The 15863-nt window shown below is 40.8% G+C and overlaps 1 protein-coding gene across 1 annotated transcript in view; it reads right to left on the reverse strand.

Annotated features, from left to right (window-relative positions):
* ITFG1 (integrin alpha FG-GAP repeat containing 1) overlaps nucleotides 1-15863 on the reverse strand; it is a 203735-nt gene that overhangs the window by 27341 nt on the left and 160531 nt on the right. Inside the window, exon 14 of the mRNA XM_090062025.1 lies at nucleotides 15501-15579. Within this exon, the coding sequence (XP_089918151.1) occupies nucleotides 15501-15579 (79 nt within the window). The remainder of the gene's footprint in view (nucleotides 1-15500; nucleotides 15580-15863) is intronic.

Here is a 15863-nt window from a genome sequence, read left to right on the forward strand (position 1 = left end):
GTCGAGATCAGGAAGAATATTTCCTTCTGTACAGCACTGAGAAAATTATTAGATATACTTTGATTTTCTTTTACTTTCCTAAAATTTTCCAGGTATTACCCAAGACTGGAACCAGAAATAACTAATTATTACTTGGTGACCAATATAAAGATGTTCTTGTAACTCCTAAGCAAACTCAGACTTTCAGATCCTTTTAAAGCATCTTACATTGAGCATCCATAGTTTGAAGTACTCTGCATCATGAGGCCATTCTCTCAGTTTCCAATCAAACCTGAAGTGCTATCTTCTCTTTTATATAAACCACATAAGTGTTTTCTCTGTCCGTTATATCTGAAGGAAGACACCTTTTTTTTCTTTCCACTGTGTTCTTTCTGCACTCCTAGAAACTTGAGGATACTCAGTTAAAGTCTTGTGCCAAGTTATGATGCCCCAAGGCTGAGATTAATTTGGGATAACTACACTTCACCAGGCATCACTACTTAACTGAAATCAATATCACCTTGTTAAAGAAAGCTTATTGCATTTATATGTAAAATCATATTTTCTATTGTTCTTTTAACATAATGGATAAAGTATGATATTGGATTTTTTTAATTAGTTTAGCTGAACCTACCCAAATGGAGAATACTGATAGTGTGCATGTGCAATCACCATTTAGGCAGGTCTATTTTGTAGGGCAACAAAGGAGCAGAAAGTATAAGTTCACTATATGGATATTAACTGAATTCAATAAGATGCATCAGTGACTGTACTTTTAAGTATCATTATTTTTTTTTTAACTGAAACCATTTCCTTTCTGAGCAAGTACCATATATTTATATCCAGTATGTCAGAAATCACTTTTTGGTTGATAAATAACTAATGACCATTTTGATCAACTGAAAACAATGCTACATAACACGTAACTTTTGAACTTAGAGTGTGAAAGATGCAACATATTTTGGGTCCGACAATCTGAACACATTTTCATAAATAAGAATGTCATGAAGGACTAGAATATATCACATTGGCTGTATGATAATAAGATACTATATTTTACTCTACATTTACAAAACAATATATTTATCAAAGGCTGTGTTGCATTTACCAAGACCCTAATTGGGGAAAGATTTTATGGCACAAAGCAATTTGTCAACAGAATCTTACCAAACACTGTTGAACTTTAAAAATTCTCTTCCTTTTTATTTGTTGACAAGACAGATGGCTTTTCTAGCATAGCTGTGATCTGCTGTGTAAAGCACAGTGTCAAACTGGTAGCCTGTAGGCCCAGACTGACTCCTAAAAGTTATATATAAACCATTTGGATTTTATATTCATGGCAGCACATGAATCCCTGCTTTTTCTGCACAATGTGCTCATATATCTGAGTACATCCTAAGAACTGCAAAATACTCTGAATGAGCATAGGTGGGCTTGAACTGTATAACGCTGCACAGCTGCAGAAGACCATGCATGCAGTGAAAATAAGATAAAGCCACACACACATATACACAGTGCCCCTGTCCCAACTGAAATGTGTGCTTGATGTTAACTGCTCTCCCTCAGGGGCTTCATAGCGCAGAAGTGTTTCCCAATTCTTTCAGTCTGATAACAGCTTATGCAAAAATAAATATCCACAACCCTCTTACATTCACTGCAAAGGGGAAAAAAAGATCAATAGGAATGATAATACACCTTCATAACAGGGGCACTGGGGACAAGCGCTTGACAGAGAATACTGGATCTTTAAGGGCAACGAGGTACAAGGAATTTTGGATGAAAATCTTTATTTAGCAGATTGTAATAACATTTTCAATGCCTTGTGATCACCCAGCTCCTGGGGGGTTGTGTTCCACCATTTGCTGATCCACCATTCCCAAGTAGCATGTGTGTCCTGGGGTGATAACTTTGGCCATCTGGGGAAATCAGGATGAATCTCCTTTTATTTCTATCCTAGCTGGAAATAATGCCAGGTTCTGTCTTTCATCTGTTTAACAAGAAAATCCATTCAATCATATTTCATGATCCCACCCAGTTCTGGCCACAGTTCCTTTAATCTGCATCTCTGACTTCCCACTTAGGCTTCATAACAGGGAAATGTTGGGGCGCCAAACAAAGGAAAAGGGGGAATAATTAAATTGCATATTTGTACATTAGCATACTATCTACATTGCTGCCAACTAGTTAGGTTTTTCTTAAAACCCAAATCTCTTGCAGTGATGCAATTTTCCTATGGCTAGCAAAGACTCAGTTGTACTTGTGAGCATTAGAGGCTAAACAAAAATAAGCCACTTATAAAATCAGGCATGATATGAGAGGTTTGTTCTGTGTTCTCCAGTGTAACATTCAGTTATAAATTCTACTTATTTCACCTTATCTCCAACTTCCCACCGTACCCACACTGCATTGTTTAATGCACTATAAAGGAATACTGCAGTGTCACAGAAGTATTGAAACACAGTATTAGATTTCTCAGTTGTCCAATATAAGTCGCAGTGTGTGAGCTTAAATATGTTAGTAAAATGGACACAAAACATTTGTACTTGGCTCACCGTTCAAGAAAAGGGAGCTGATGACTACAGAGACCCAATGCAGCAGTAAACAACAGGGTACTCCAACTTGTGGAAGCCCAGGAGGGCCACAGATGGTGACTCGATAGCAGGTGAAAGGTCATTCTGCTAGGGAAGGTTAAAAGACTCCAACAAAACATAGAAGTTGGAAAGTGAGGAGCTGTGAAGCTGCCTAGAGATAGCCCCGAGCCTGGATAAAGGGCAAGAAAAGAAAGAAAAATAGCAGATGTGTAAGCACAGAGGGGGATCTTGCACCCTTTTCGGTTTGTCAGCTTTTATGTGGGAGTCAATATAATAGCAGTCAGTGTCCATCAGTCATATCTGTGTGACTCGTAACAGTTTTTTCCAAACAAAGTACTACACTTCGGAGTTCATCCTTTGTCTACAAGGAAACGGCAGATAATTCAACTACTGCCATGTTTGGAGCCTAATCCTGCAAATACTTAGACCTCCATAACATCACTCATGTGAGTAATCCTTCTAAAGCAGGGGTGGGCAAAATATGGCCCGCGGGCCGGATCCGGCCCTCCAGCCCATTCTATCCGGCCTGTGGGGCCTTAAAAATTTTTAGAAAATTAATTTATATCTGCCTGTGGCCGCCTGTCAAAGATGACAGAAGTCAAAGTGGTGGAGCCCCAGTGGGCAGTGGGACCATGGCAGGCCCCTGCAGGGAGAAGAGCCGCAGCTGGGCCCCGGTGGGCAGTGTGGAGGCGGTGGGCCCCAGGGGGCAGCAGAGCCACAGCAGGAGGCGGGCCCTGGTGGGTGGCAGAGCCACAGCCGGGCTGAGGCAGGACCCAGTGGGCAGCAGAGCCCCAGTGGGTGGTGGCACAGGCGCAGTGGGTCCCAGCATAGCCATGGGGGCTGCAGCAGATGGTTTCGGCAGCCGGCTGAGTCACAGCGGGGCTGCAGCAGGTGGTGGGCCCCAGCGGCGGCTGCGGGGAGCAGTGCAGGAAGTGGGGGGCTGCAGGGATCAGTGGGCAAGCCTGCAGGAGGGAATGCAGGGAAAGGTGGCGGTGGGCAGAAACACGGAGCCTGTGCAAGTGCCCTGGGACTGGCAGAGACCCAGGGTGGGGGTTGTAGAAGCACAGAGCCTGGGCATGGGGTCTGCCTGCCTGAATCACGTGAGGCTCACATGCAGTGGATTAGAGCTACATGCTAGGGAGCTGGCAGCCTGGCCCTGGCTCTCTCTCGCAGTGCACACCCAGCCACCATACCCGCACCCCACCGCGCGCGCACACACTCTTCCCAACCACACTGCCACTTATACCCCCTTGCTGCCCACAAAAAACACACAGTAGGACTTTATTTTAAGCTATTATGCAGCCATCTCTAGATGCAGTTTTTGTAAACACAGAAATCAGTAGACAAATATTTTTAAATAAAATAAAAATAGGTTATAGTAGATGTTTTGTGTGTGTGTGTGTGTGTGTGTGTGTACGTACATATATATAACTTTTTCACGGTTTCCAGATCACAGCACCCTTCCTCCCAAAAGAAGTACTTCCAGGGCAAGGAGAGGGACTTCCAATGGCAAAGGTCAGGGGCTAGGAGGTTGAACTTCTGGTCTCAATATGGTGACCAGGGGCAGGGCAACTGTCATGGGGTGGGGCTACCCATGTGGCGCTTGACAGCTTCCCAAAACTTGGTAAGTGGCCCTCCGCCCAAAATACTTGCCCGCCCCCTGTTCTAAGGCCACTCACATGAGAAAGTTAGTCAGATGAAGGTGTTTTCAGGATTGAAAGGTTGATGTTTCTAAAAAAGCTCAATAATTTAGGCTTTCATGTTGTTCCTGGTTCCTGGAATTAATCACCTTTCTGTTAGGAGCAAGCTCTAGTTATGGCAATATGGGAGATTATACTTATTTCAAACTCCAGAACTCTGTTTGACTTTCCAAATACAAGGCCTTTGGTACAAGACACTTACTCAGGCCCACACTGTTTAATATCTTCATCAGCGACTTGGACAAGGGGGTGGAAAGCATGCTGTCCAAGTTTGTGGATGACACGAAGATGTGGGACGAGGTGGACACACTTGAAGGGAGAGAGAGGCTGCAAATAGATTTAGACAAACTACGAAAGTGGGCAGATGAGAACAGAATGGGGTTCAACGTAGACAAATGCAGGGTGCTGCACCTTGGAAGAAGGAACCCACAGCACACATAGAGGCTGGGGAGTTCCCTTCTTGAAAGCACAGAGGCGGAAAGGCATCTTGGAGTCATTATTGACTCCAAGATGAACATGAACCGCCAATGCCAGACTGCAGCCAGCAAGGCTAGCCATACCTTGTCATTCATCCGAAGTTGCATCTCAAGCCAGTCCAGAGAGGTGAGGCTCCCCCTCTATGCGACATTGGTCAGGCCGCAGTTGGAGTACTGTGTCCAGTACTGGGCACTGCACCTCAAGAGGGATGTGGCCAGCCTGGAGAGGGTTCAGAGGAGGGCCACCCACTTGGTGAGAGGGCAGCAGGACAGGCCCTATGAGGAGAGACTGAGGGACCTGAACCTGTTCAGCCTCAGCAAGAGGAGGCTGAGGGGGGACCTGGTGGCTGCCTACAAACCCATCAGGGGAGATCAACAGCAAATAGGTAGAGCCCTTTTCTCCCCAGCACCACCTGGGGTGACAAGGAATAATGATAATAAGCCGATGGAGAATAGGTTTAAGTTAGAGATCCGGAGGCAATTTTTTACAGTTAGGGTGGCAAAAATCTGGAACCAACTTCCCAGGGAAGTGGTCCTTGCCCCTAACTTGGGCAAATTCAAGAGGAGGTTGGATGATCACCTGTCTGGGGTCTTGTGAACCCAGCATTCATTCCTGCCTATGGAAGGGGGTCAGGCTAGATGATCTGTTCAGGTCTCTCCTGACCCTAGCTACTATGAATCTATGAAACTTTGAGGATTTTTTAGTTTCTTCACACAATCAGTGCTTTCCATTCTGAGCATGACAGAGGATTAAGCAATATGTTACAGTGATGCCCACTGCGTCAAAGCACGCAAGGACCCAGTAGGAACTTTAATATTCCTCAATAGTGCCTATGTTACAATCAAAGAGAGACAACTTTATATTTTTTATGAAAGCATTTTGATACATTCAAAGTCACTACTTCCTAAGGCAACTGGATTTACTCCTGCCATTTTGGAACTGTAGGGACACTTGTTTAAGATAAATTTGTCTGTAACATTTGTGATCTTTGGACTTCTTTTTCTTACATTTTGCACAACATGACATGTTTGTGTGTAACCAAGCAGCAGAACTGTTAATGCTGATGGTGCATATAAAACACTAGAATAAAATAATTTGCATCATTACTGGTCCTATCATCTTATCCACGTTGTTCAATTCACTCAAAAAGCAAGTGGAAAAGGAAGCTATACCATTTATCTCAAACATTTCAAAAACATTTTAAACACCTAAGTTGATAATTAAGCCTCTTTATTAGAAGGCAAATTGTAATACAATCTCAACAATTAGGGGGGAAAAAAAGTGATGGGATAAACAAACAAACCAAACCTTCCTTTCCCCTCAAAATAAAACTTTTAGAGGATTTGTTACATTAAGTATTTACAGGTTATCCTTTATCAGAACTAGACTGCTTGTTCCATGGACCAGAGATATAGCTTTACACATTCTGTAGATGCTATCTAGATCTCTGGAGTTGTAGCGTTACTATCAATACAAAGAACATCATTAATCTAATTTTGGCTTTGTTATTAGAAAACTACTACTGCAATCAATTCTAATATGGTTTTGGGACCAAATTCAGGCCTTCTAAAAATAACAACACATTTATTTATTTATGTATTTTGAAATCTGGTGCAGTCCAGATCCATTTTTAAATCTGTTAACTGGTACGAAAACAAGATGATATTTGCTGAGTGAGCTCACTTTTCATCTCAGGTAAATATTCTTCATATTCTGGATGATTATGGCACAACTCCCCAGCTACATGTAGTTTTATATATATTTAGCCAATTTGACTGCACATTTAAATATTAAAACATAAGACATATGATTTAATGAATAAATACATGTAACATAAAAGGCTAACCAGTATCTTCACCTACCACATCCCATTTGTGTGTAAAGCAGAGAAAAGTGAGATTCTTTGATCAATTATATCTATTTAATCGTGTATTAGCTGGTGAAAAAGTAGCAAGTGGGCGCTGAACATCTGAACATTTTACCTATCAAATGGCAGCATGTAGGAGTTCTTTCAGACTATATCCAAAAGCATTATATGCCTTTTACTGCTAGACAATCCTTTCACTGTAGATTTCAATACAAGATTGGAAGCTAATAGCCTTATTACCGCAAGCACAATCACTTGGTACACAAAATTCTGATAAATAAAAAAAAATTCTATCTTGTATAGCTGTTTAGGTTTTCTCAATGTAACCTTCCCCGTCTCCCCTCAAACCGATTTCAATTTATTTAGTGCTCATTTTCAGTTACAATGTACTGATTGATGGCATGCACTACTGCTTACAATTGTTCTCTTCAGCTGCAATACGTTATGTTAAAGTGATGTTAAGGATTTCCTATAAACCTATGTAAGCACAGACATTCAGAGATAAGTCTGGAAGTTGAGGCAAACACTCCTTAACTTACTGTGTACAGGCAGTTTCATATTATACCAAAATATCAAGAGGGAGAAAACTGGAACTTGGAAATAGCTCAGAAAGCAAGATTCATAAAACTTTTTCCTCTTTTTTCAGAGTTAAGACAGCTTTTGGGCAGATGGTATAACAGCTAGTTCAGAACCCAACATCATGTCTGTATAACTGAAGTTTTCCCCACAAGCATTACCTTGCACTTGTTAAAAATGGAATTCATCTGCCATTTTTTGCCTATTCACTTAGGTTGGTAAGATCTTTCTGCAGCTCCTCTCCATCAGCTTAGGACTCAACTGCTTGGAATAATTTAGTAGCTTCTGCAACGGTGCAGATTTCACTGTGCAACCCCATGCAAATTTGAACAAAATGTTGAACAGGACATAATATTCCCCCTCACCACTTGGATTTCAGATTCAAGTGTATACTTCTCACCTAAACTGAAATCAACATTTGATTATTGTGTTCATATTTATCACTTGCAGTGACTGATGGAATTGAACTTTTCTTATTGTGGTCCGACTAATTGTACAGTAGTAATGAAACTATGCATCTATTTCAGCACTATTTAATTGTGTATTAGCTGGTGAATGAGAAATTCAGAAAAAGAATTATTCCAAAATTTGGAAAAAACAGCTGAAAATAGTAATGCATTAACAGAAGTTCACAAAAAGAAAGAAACTGCTATTATTGTGGGCAATAGTAAAATATATTACTTATTAATACAGTAAGTTTAAAGGGCCATTTTTTTCCAATGAAGGAACGGCTCTACATTTGGGCTACTTTATTATATTAAACAAGATTATAGCCAAAAGCATTTGTGTAAAATGTTAATTCCTGTAACTGAATTTTATAACTATTATATAGTTTATGCAATGAAAACCGAGGTAATTTTTTAAGTTGGAGGAAAATTACCCAACATACCACCAATCTATTTCTAGCATGGACAATCCAAGTGGCTTAAGCTACAAAAACAGTATTTTCTTTTTTACTTAAAACATACAAATTCCCCAAATTTCTACTCATGCTATACACAAACCCATTTTAAAAAGGATTTGCTATTTGGAAAAGTATTCTCTCCAGGTTCAAACCCTTACATTTACACCAGCCTCCTTGATTGATTGCAACTACAGGTTTAACACAAGTAACATTTCTGAGCACATATTCTGTTCATCTAACTGCAATGTATCAGAAACTGTCTACAAACTACCAGACCCAAGAGCTAATAGTACATTTTAACCTTTGCTAGTCAAGCATCTAGGCCGATGTTTTAGATGAGAAAAGTAACTTTCTTGTACATACAGACACATCTTCTATCAATTCACTCCAAAACAAAGACTAGTAACAAACACTGACTATTCAAGCATTTCCGCTGGCTTTTTTGAAACTGCAACATAAAAAGCTAAAAATGAAGCTTTCAGGCATTTTTTTTAAAACCACATTACTTACAAATAGCTTTTAAGGGTTAACTTGTGCCTAGATCTGCATAGATGGAAACAAGAAGACCCTCTCACTTGCACCATGTGCTTCTAGTCTTTGTACTACTGCTGAACACAACCGGGATAAACTAGGACAGTTGGGAGCAACTTGTTGGACAGGAATGCCACAAATTAGCTCTGCACCCTCCCTGAGTACTACTCCACGTGCCTTCCTTTGCCTGATCTGCTCCTTCTGCTTTCTTCTCTCTGCTCTATTTACTGCTGTGCTGGCTGTCCCCCCCGAACTGCTGCGTGCCAAACACAGAAGTTGCCTGTGGCTACAGGTTATCCACTCCTTACATAGGATTTTGGCTTTCAACCTTTTTACACTCAAGGCACTGGTCAGAAAATGCTAGCTCTTAGCTTTCACTCATTTTCTGAATATGGAAAAATAATAAAGCAATTGTTCTATTGTAAAGAACTCAGAAGGATCATAGCTGGGGAGAATGTTTTGGACACCATGGATTTTCTGATTTTAAATGTTTGGGTTTACCTTGTGAATCATGTAGATGTTTGCTGATCTAATAGTGCTCATATTGCTATGGCACCCTAGTTTAGAATCACAGATCTAGGAAATACAATGATGCTAGATTCCACAAAGAAAGCAATAAAGAGGACGGTGATCCATTCCATCCTCCCTAATAAAAGCAAAAGCCAGGAGGCTGGTACACAGAAAATCTTGTTAAAATGGTGGTTCTGAGACTGCTTAGTAGACTCCTCAGTGCTCCTGGAAGCACTGTACTTGCCAGGGTAGCAATCTCTCTGGGAGAAGCCATCTGTACAATCCAACAGCACTGAGAGTGCTGGCTCAAACCTAGAGTATTGCTCTTAAATTTAAAAATAAATACAATTTAAAAATAGGAAAATGGAAACACTAAGGTTTTATCTATTCTTACATATCTTACTAAATGAGAGTTTTCATGTGTTTTGTTTAGATTGTTAAATGTGTGAAAGACTTCAGTTAATTATCCAAGGGGTAGTAGCCCTTATGCCCGTCATTCCTGGAAGAATGACTGTATACTGTGAGGCCATTAACAAGATTTTCAGCAGATGCCTACTAACTGACAGATGCTGAAATACTTGTTTACCTCTTTACTGGTCAATCAAGAGTTTTCAAACAGGATTCTAGCATTTTTTCTTATCTTTTAAAATAGGAAATGCAGTTATTAAAAAGTAAAAACAAAATTATCTTAATGTAAGTTGAATCCTATAATGAAAGCAAGGTAGCAAATGAGAATCTCTCTTATAAAAGTATTTTAAAGCAACAAATGGAATCTCAGCCAATACTCTCTCTGGAAACACTTCTAACAGTTTTTGTCTTTAACCGTGCTATTCTGTGGATTGTAAAATATCTTTTAGTAAAGACAATACAAATAAACCAAACATATTTTTGCAGGCTAGTTTTCTTTTCTGAGATCTGAAGAATCACAATATGAAGAAAATACTACAGTAGAGCCCATTCTGTAAACATTTCATGAAGTAAAATGTTTCTTGCTTTTCCAACGGTTTCAATTTCTTGACTGTTTAAAATTAAGATTTATCCAAAAGATTTTAGTACTTTCAACACATTTAATGCAAAATCAAACCAACAGATGGATAGATAATTTAAAAGTCACAGCTTCTCAAAAGCTATATCCCTCCTTTCAAGTCATTCCACTTTCTAGCTTTGTATCATTGACAAGTGCTTATAGATCATGGTGCATTGCTTGAGTTGTTTCATGATTGGCTGTTACACAAGAATAACATTCCATTTGACTACATCTTCAAAAAAGATAAGCAGCTGTAGGTCAGTAACATTGGCTACAAAATATTTTACTTCATTTTAAAAGAAATATCTGTCCTGTTTAAGATGAAAATTTATTTACAAGTTTATGGAAATATAATAGCTTCAGGAAACACTGCTTAGGTATGTAGGTACAGGAAAAAACAGTCTACTGAAACATCACATTTGAGAAATTGATTAAAAAAAAAACATTTGAAGTTTCCATAAAGGGGCACTCTAAGTACCACTATTATGTTCTGAATTTAGTTCTGCTATTCTTTAACACCAGTATATAAAATAGGATTTGCTATGATTGGGCTCCACTGGGACAGAAAAATTTTACTCCATACTAATAATTATGCAGTCAGCATACTTGTAGCAGTTTGGTGTAAGTTTATTTTTGTCTTGTTTCAGCAGCATAAAACTATGGATACAATATGTGGTATACAGCATAACACTGCCATTTCATCAAGTGCTTACATAGGCTAGTAAGTTTTCAAGCTTTCTAAAGAATAAGAAGTTGGCAAGCATCAGAAGCATGCTCAATTACTGAGCCACACTCAGAACTAAATGCCAAACCTCACGTTCACACATTTAAAGAGCCAAAACCATCCAAAATGCATAAATTAAATTTAGGTTTGAGGGACAAGCACTTGGATCTTCTCCTTCTATTCCTCCCACACCCCCTTTACTAACTAAGTTAACTATAGGGAGTGGAGATTAGTGAACTTCAGTCTTTCACCTTCACATTCCTATTGCTACTCCTGTGATATAATACATAGGGTACATAGGGAACAGGAGGAAAACACATGGGAGTGTGGGTCCATTGCTCAACAATTCAGGAGAGCTGGTTACCGGCACCCAGGAGAAAGCTGAACTTCTGAATGACTACTTCACTTCAGTCTTTCACCAGACCAAGGGGAAAACCAAGCCAGGTAGAGTACACAATGAGCACTGTAGGAATAACTGACTTCTTATTACTGCCATAGAATCAGCGTATGACCAATTAAAAAAATTAGACGCATACAAGTTAGCGGGACCGGATGATCTTCATCCAAGAGTGCTGAAGGAGCTGGCCGAAGTCACTGCAGAACTCCTGGTGAAACTTTTCCACAACTCGTGGCACTCTGGAGAAGTCCCTGAGGACTAAAAGAGGGCCAACGTTGTGCCCATCCGCAAGGGCAGGAGGGAGGACCCGGGTAACTATAGGCTAATCAGCCTAATTTCCATCCTAGGGAAAATCCTAGAAAAGTTCATCAAGGAGTCCATCTGCAATAAGCTTGCAGAAGGTAAGATTCTGAACGACAGTGAGCATGGCTTCGTTGCGGGTAGGTCTTGCCTTACCAATCTCATTCCTTCTATGACCATGTAACTCACCACTTGGACATGAGGCAGCAGGTTGACATTGTATACCTTGATTTCCAAAAGGCCTCTGATCTAGTATCCCACAAGATCTTTGTGAGAAAATTGGACAATTGTGGGCTTAACTCCCAGACAGTCAGGTGGGTGAGAAACTGGCTGCAGGACAGAATCCAGAGAGTCGTAGTGAATGGATCTGTATCATCCTGGTGAGAAGTGGGCAGCAGTGATCCACGGGTTGATGCTTGGTCGAGTACTTTTCAACATTTTTATTAACTATTTGGATGTGGGGGTGAAGAGCTCACTGGCTGAGTTTGCGGATGACACCAAGTTATGGGGAAGCATGGTCATGTCTGAAGACAGGCTACAGATACAGGCAGACCTAGACAGGCTAGCAAGTTGGGCGGATTGGAATCTGATGAAATTCAACATTGAGAAATATAAAGTGCTCCACCTCAGGATGAGCAACCCCCAAAACAGCTACAGGCTTGGTGGCACCAAACTGACTAGCACCATGAATGAAAGGGCCCTGGGGGTAATAACAGACCACAGTATGAATATGAGCCAGCAGTGTGATGCTGTAGCCAGTAGGGCAAATAATACTCTGGCATGCATAAATCGATGCATCTGCAGGAAAACCAAGGAGGTGATTTTTCTGCTCTGCTCAGCACTGGTGAGACCCCAGCTGGAGTACTGCATCCAGTTCTGGGCACCACATTTTAACAAGGACATGGACAAGCTTGAGAGAGTCCAAAAAAAAGCCACCCATATGATCAGAGTCTTAAAAGGCAAGCCATACAAGGAAAGGCTGAAGTACCCTGGGACTCTTCAGCCTGAGGAAAAGAGGGCAGAGAGAGGACCTGGAAACAGGTTACCGCTATACTAGGGGAGTACATCAAGGACTCAGTGAGCAACTGTTGCTGGGGTCACCTGACCCCCCGTTATTTTTCCTGCTTGGTGCAGGGGGATGGACCTGATGAATCTTCCAAGGTCCCTTCTGGCCTTACAATATATGAATCTATAATACTAAGATTTTCTTAATTTGTTATGGACTCCTAAATACTTCTAACAGAATACAAAAGTTATTTGTAGATTTAGCTCATGAAGAAAGGCTTTACTGTGATGAAGATGGAAGTGAAAAACATTGGCAGAACTGTTAGGGTGACAATATTTGGATTTTCAGGGAGCATTGAATCTGCAGCTGGAACAAGGCCTTACCCTCTGGCCTAGCAGAGCTACTGACCACAAGGCAGAATGATATCTAAGTCAGCCATTTGCTTATGCTAAGTAACCATCTTAACTGTGTCAACCATTTTCTAAGAAAAAGCAGCGAGTCTGTGTAAGTCTGTGTGCTGTGAACCAGCTACAGTGAGGAATGAGATAAGATACAGGGGCCCAAAAAAGGTGGAAGACGGTACAACCTGAGACAGAAAAACAGACTGGAATGTGAAATACAACACATAATTGGTAACAGAATCCGAGATGAACATATGCAAAAAGGTGAATGGTAATTGGTGGAGAAGCCTCCAGAAGCTTCCATATTTTGGTCAAAGTCTGCCCATTGACCAAAGAAGAGAAATCAAGATCTTAGACATGCGCTCATAGCAAAAAGCCATGTAAATGAATGAAATGCACAGGCAATTAATTCCATGCTAATGAAGCAAACAGTAAACAGAGGTGGAGCTTGAAATGGTAGGAGAAATGGCTGGAACATAGGAGGGGTGAGCATAAACCAAAGTGTATAAATGTGGGAAAAAACTATTGTTCAGGGCTGCTCCCCATGTTCATAGACTGGGTGTCTGTGAGGGAGGTCGCCCAAAGCTGTCTCCATTCTAAATAAAGCTCTTGCGAGCAACGTGTGCAGGTAGCATTTGCTCCCCGTCTGCTCTGGCTAGTTAGTAACAGGACCCATGAGCAATTGGATCGTCATCTCCCTAGTCATGGGGTGCCGCATGGAGTCGGGGTCTAACAAGAACAATTAACTTCTTACGATGAATTCCTAGTCTATATTAGAAACCAGATTTAGATTTCCACAAAACGTTGCTTTGATTAAGAGTGTAAGCCAACATTTTTAAGAACTTATTTGCCTAAAGTTAGGTAGATAAATACAGATTTAGGAATATGGGAATAGAGAAAGTTCGGTGTTGTATCTGGCTGTGATCTTCCAGTCATTTTTATCACATTTCTTAACTGCTAGTTCTCCAGTATCTCTTCAGCGATAAGTACACAGAGCTGAACACAAGCAGAAGGTAGAGCTGGATGGCACCTCAGAGACTAATTAGTTCAAAGAGGCATAAGCTTTCACAGATAACAACATACTTTACCAGATACTTATTCTGATGGTTCAGAAACATCTGACAAAGTAGGTTGTTGCCTATGAAAGTTCATGCCTCTCTAAACCAGTGAGGTCTCATGTGCTACCCTGCCCAAACTTCTGCTTGATTTCAGACTAATATTGCTAACCACCTCAGAAGTGAACACAGTATTCCAGGTGAGTGAGTACATACCATTTACTTATGTAATGGCATAGTATTTGCAGTATTTTTTCTCCATTGTATTTGCAGTATTTTTTCTCCATTGCATTTGCAGTGTTTTCCTTTTGTTTCTACTGTTGCTGTACACTAAGCAGAATTTTCCAGTAATATGCCCATGATGACAGAGGTGTTCTGGCTACTGTTACATTTCACTGCTAGATTGCAAGTTAACTGGGAAGTATAAGATACTCTGTACCTCTGGAAAAAAAATCAGGGCACTTGGAGATGCATACATGTGAGAATTATGTTCCCCAAGTGTAGAAGTTTCAGAATTTTGGCCTTAGGAGAGAGAGAGTCAGTCCCAAGTACTGAAGTACAGTATTAAAAGTGAACAATGCCTCCCCCCCACCCCCAAGAAAAAGGAAAGAAAAAAAAAAGAATCAATATGTACTGTATCTGGTACTCGACTTTATTACATGCATAGAAGCTCAATCATTTTATTTGGGAAATAATACATTTGTGCTTCTTCTGGAAGCTACACGATTCTATTTAATGGTTACAGGCCCATCCTTACTTCCCAATAAACATTCTCAGTAAACAAGAAGAAAAGACTTAAATGTTAAAGATTCAGCTAATGAAACTTTTCATGAGTCCGTCTAGACCTTAGATTATGAGACACAAAACAAGCAGTTTAACTATAGAGGCAGAGGCACAGACATAACTATCAACCTTGGACAAAACTTGGGACAGCAGTGATGAGTACTCCTTTTTCACATCTGGAGCAGCCCTGTGCCCCATGGCCGTAGAAGCCCAGCTGGAGAAGACCTGTGCTAACCAGCTGTAGGAGCTGCGTGCTGGGATGCAGCAGGAACAGCTCTGTGCTGCCTGGCCCTAGAAGCTAAGCTTGAGCAGCCCTGTACCCACCTGACCCTCCTGGGGGACTCAAAGACCCAGGCTGCTCCTGCTGTGTCCCTGAAACTGGCTCCTATGGTTGGACACTATGGAGCTTCTCCAGCTCTGTTTCTAGGGTTGGATAGCACAGGGCTTCTCGAGCTCGGCTCATATGGCCAGAGGGGGCAGGTCTGCTCCAGAAGAGGCAAAGACTCTTGGGGGCATGGGGGATGGGACAGACACACATCATTCTGGCATCCCCTCTAAGTTGGCGCCTTTGGCTACTGGCCCTCTGGCAACCCCTTGTTTTCATACCTGGACATATGAAAGGAACCAATTACAGTGACTGCAATAAATAAGAAAGCTGGAAAGTGGTCCTACCTGAACCATTTTTCAGATATCCATTTGCATCAACAGTTGTATACTTGATGTAAGGTCCAGGCTGATTCACACCAAAAGGCTGTGATATAAAGAGATGGTTGAATAGTCAGAGTTTGATGCAGATTTTTTAAATCTTAGAAATGAACAGTCGTAACAATAAAAATGTTCAACTAAAAAGTCAAACTTTCACTGGTTTACTGTTTAGCTCATGCCTATGCCTCATGCCAGTAAGAAAAACTGTGGAACTCCACAATTACTGTATTCACATGCATTGTATTAGAATAGAATTCATTTTCAAAATATGGACAATCACTTTGCTGTCTTTCAGTATGATACTTATGTCATTTCCCTTTTCAACATACT

This window comes from Crocodylus siamensis, chromosome 9 (assembly GCF_052110815.1).
Source record: "Crocodylus siamensis isolate JL-2025a chromosome 9, ASM5211081v1, whole genome shotgun sequence".
Lineage (NCBI taxonomy): Eukaryota > Metazoa > Chordata > Crocodylia > Crocodylidae > Crocodylus > Crocodylus siamensis.